Source organism: Numida meleagris, chromosome 1 (genome assembly GCF_002078875.1).
Source record: "Numida meleagris isolate 19003 breed g44 Domestic line chromosome 1, NumMel1.0, whole genome shotgun sequence".
NCBI lineage: Eukaryota > Metazoa > Chordata > Aves > Galliformes > Numididae > Numida > Numida meleagris.
This window is the reverse complement of record NC_034409.1, coordinates 78,420,465-78,424,212: the sequence shown is the minus strand read 5'-3', so window position 1 is coordinate 78,424,212 and position 3,748 is coordinate 78,420,465. Positions and strand designations below refer to the sequence as shown.

At 57.4% G+C, this 3,748-nt stretch overlaps 1 protein-coding gene across 1 annotated transcript; it reads right to left on the bottom strand.

The window, feature by feature from the left end:
• Positions 330-746, bottom strand: NHLH2 (nescient helix-loop-helix 2). Its single transcript, XM_021396386.1, has one exon. It carries the CDS (start codon positions 744-746, stop codon positions 330-332), a length of 417 nt encoding a protein of 138 aa, XP_021252061.1.

Below are 3,748 nucleotides of genomic sequence, written 5' to 3'. Positions count from 1 at the left end.
TCGACTCCTTCTACCATAAATAAAAAATAGTTATTTTTAACTGCACCCATGGGTCACACGTTTAAGGTCACAAGAAGATGTTTTTGGATATATATAAAGGGGCACTTGACAGCCTGAAGGAACAATCCGATTTTACACTTCTCTGCTTAAAACGGCGGTCGCTCCGCTCCGCTCCTGCGCGTGAGCGACGCAACCGCGAAGAAAAGCTCTCCGCGCCCGGAGCCGGGCCCCGCGCCGCTCCGTGGCCGCCCGGGGCCGCTCGGGGCCGGGCTGGCCGGCGGCGGCGCGTCCCATTCCGGCCTCCGCGGGGCCGTCGGGGCGGGCTGGCGCTACACGTCCAGGACGTGGTTGAGATAGGAGATGTAGCAGATGGCGAGGCGCAGGATTTCGATCTTGGAGAGCTTCTTGTCGGGGGGTAGTGTGGGCAGCAGCTTCCGCAGCTCGGCGAAGGCGAGGTTGAAGGCCTCCACGCGGATCCGCTCCCGCGTGGCGTGGGCCGAGCGGTACTTGGCCGTGGCTCTCCGCCGCCGCCGCTTCTCCTCGCGGCTCAGCGGCGGCGGGTGCAGCCCCGGCCGCCCCCCGCCGCGGCCCTCTCCGCCTCCCCCCACGCCGCCGCCCTCCGCGGGCTCCGGGTCGGAGACGCAGCAGCTGAGCGCCTGGCCGTCCGCACCGCCCAGGGACTCCGGGTCGGAGGGCGCCGAGGAGGGGTGGTCGGAGTCGGCCGCTTGGTCCGGGCTGAGCATCATCGTGGAGGGGGCGGAGGAGCCTTCCCGGGACAGAGAAGCAGAGAGAGCGGGGTCAGAACCCCCGTCCCGCGGCCGAACGGCCCCGCGCCGAGCGCTGCCCCCGCCGCCACCTCCCCATGGCCGCGGAGCGCCCTGCCTCGCGGAGCTGCCCGCCGCGCTCGCTCCTTTGTCCGAAGAGACCCGGAAAGCAATAAAAGAATGTACACCCGTCTTTCTAACGAGCTAACACCCAGTGGCTCAAATCGGGCCGATTTGTTTCTCTCCGATTTGAATACCTACGTCCTCCCCTGCCAAACGCCGCTGCGCCATTGCTCTTTCGGGATGCGGGCTGCAGACCGATGCTGATAAAGAAGCGGGGGGAAGCACAGCTCGAGGCTCCCCAAACCTTGCGGGGCCGGTGGGGAAATTGATCTCCCCAGTCAGAACTGCGGGATCTGCCGTGAATGCCCGGATCTCCTCCTGCTCTCTTCTCTGTGCTCCTTTTATTATTATTATTATTATTATTATTAATAATCATTATTATTATTTCTACTATTGTTTTCCTGATTCTAATCGTGCGATTCGCCAGCGACCAAATGGGGACTTTCGGAGAGCCGCCGGTTTTTTTGTTGTTTTGTTTTGTTTTTAAGTGCGAATTAAGAAATAAACACGTGAAAGAAGGAGGAAAAAACCCCAAAGCAGGGCCCGAACTTTCCGAATCCTTTAAATTTTCCCTCCTCTCCCCTCCCTGCGCGGAGAGGGTGGGGGAAGAAAGGGGAAATAAATAAATAAGTGCGGTGGTGCCTTTCAAAAGAAAATTGAATCGTATCTTCTTGCGGCCTCACAGAGCACCATCTGTCATGTAGACAGCAGCACAAACCCGGGCGCGTACGGGGACATGCCGGCATGTAATAAAACAATACATCAGCGCTCGGGGATAACCTTGGACGCGGCGTGTGTGTATGTGCGTGCGTGTGTGCCAGTCGGGGGTGTCGAGCGAGGCGGGGAGGGGGCACGGCCCATCCCCAAAAATCCCATTGCCGAGGATTTCCTTGTAAAGTTCCCTGGCAAAGTCCGCGCTGGATGTCGGGGAAAATCAAAGGCAAGAACAGCGAACGGAGCGGAGGGGCAGCTCAGAGACAGGGGCGGGCAGCGAGCGCTCGCCGGGCAGCGCTGGAGCCGGGAGGGGAGAGCCCTGCCCCGGGAGAGATCCTTCTCCCCTGGATGTTAATAGGCGCCAGGCCCACAAGGCAGGGGTGAGGAATGACACAAGGGCAGGGCAGCGAGTCGGCTATTTCTTGGGGGGGGGGGGGGTGGAGAAGAAGAAGAAAAAAATTAAGAGTAAAATCCCCGCTCAGCTGAGACCCCAGCGGGCAGGTTGGTGTGAGGGCGCACTGGCGGAGGAAGGATGCGCAGAGCGGTTGTAGGAAAACGGGCAATTACAGCGGTGCTTCCCGGAGAAAGTTGCTTTAAGATTTCTCCACGCTGTGTGCTGGATTTCCCCGTTCCGTTCGGTTCCATCGCGTTTGTTTTTCGCGATCCGAACGAGGAAGAGTCTCGCTTCTATTTCTCCCCCTACCCCTCCTCCGGCCACCCCCGCGCAGCTGGGGCAGGACGCACCGCGGGGCCGCTTACCTCGGCGCCGCCGCTCGCACCGCCGCTCCCCGCGGGTCCCCTCGCCCCCTCGGCGATGCCTTTACAGTTCAGATGTGCCTCCGGCAGCAGAGCATGGAACAATTCAAAAAAAACAAAATCAAAATCAAATCGAATGAATTAGGAGCGGAGCGGCGTCCTGCTCGGGTGGGGAAGGGCAGCTCTCATCCCTCGCCGCGGCCTCCAGCGCTCCGGAGATGTTATCGCCGCGCTCGGTGGCGGAGTATAAATATCAACTTAAGTTACTTACGATGCATCGGGGGAGAAAAGAGCCGTTCCCCCATCCAAACCCGCCTCCGCCCGTTAATTCGGGTCAGCGGGCTGCAGAGGCGACGAGCCGCGCTTAGGTCGAAAAAGAAAAATTAATCGCGCTCTTCGTCCTCCTCTTGCCAGGATCAATAACAAAAGGGATGCGGAGGTGCCACCAGCGGGGCTGGTCCCCCCCCCGCCCCTCGGCCTCTCCGCAGAGCCGGGACACGGAGCCGGCGGTGGGGCCGCTTTGTTCCTCCAGGTGCGCGGGTCGGGGCACAATGCTCGCTCCTTCTTTCTCTCTCTGTATCTTCCTTTTTTTTTTTTCTTTTCCTTTTCCTTTTTTTTTCCCCTTCTTTCTTTTTCTTTTTTTTTCTTTCCTTTGTTTCTTTCTTTCTTTTTTTTTTTTTGTCTTTCCTTCTTTCTTCTTTTTATTTATTTTTATGGCGCACCGCACAGTTTGGTTAATTCGCTGCTTCGGCGGATGAGAGGTTCGAGAGGGGGAGACCCCGTCAGAAGACAAATGTTGGGCTCAGTAGTTTCTCAGCCGGTCCCTCAGGAGCTGGAGGGGGGGGGGAAGAGGAGAAACGAATCCCCCATCCTCTGCCGAGATTCCTAACTCCTCCTGCATCTCTGGGTGAGAAGGAAGAGCGAAAGGGAGGAAAGCAAAACAAAACAAAACAGACAAAAAAAAAAAAAAAAACAACCCTAAGAAATAACAATCTCGCCGCGGATTTGGGAAAGGCTGCAGCACGAGGTGCGCTCACGCACAAAAAGAAAGTGCGGTTCCTCCTCCCACTCCTCCCGGAGCGGCGGAGGAGCCGAGGATGGATTCGGTAAGACAGACAGACAGACAGCGCGGGGATGTGCGCTGAGCCGCTCCTCGTACCAAAGGGCTCAGCCGAGAGATGGTTGCAAGAGATAAAGGCTCAGAGAAAAGGGGACGGCATTTTTTCCCTCTTAAATTGATATTTAATGGGAAATCCTATTGGACAGAAACCTGGACACGAGTCTCTTAATTGGACTTGACATCTGTCACAGTGTGGGAGTTTTCACAGCTCAAATATTTTCAGCAGATCAGATTCTCGCTGAATCTGTGCCACAAATTATAACAGTCGAGA

Coding starts and splice junctions, on each gene's coding strand:
- NHLH2 (XM_021396386.1), bottom strand. CDS start 746: ATGATGCTCAGCCCGGACCAAGCGGCCGACTCCGACCACCCCTCCTCG.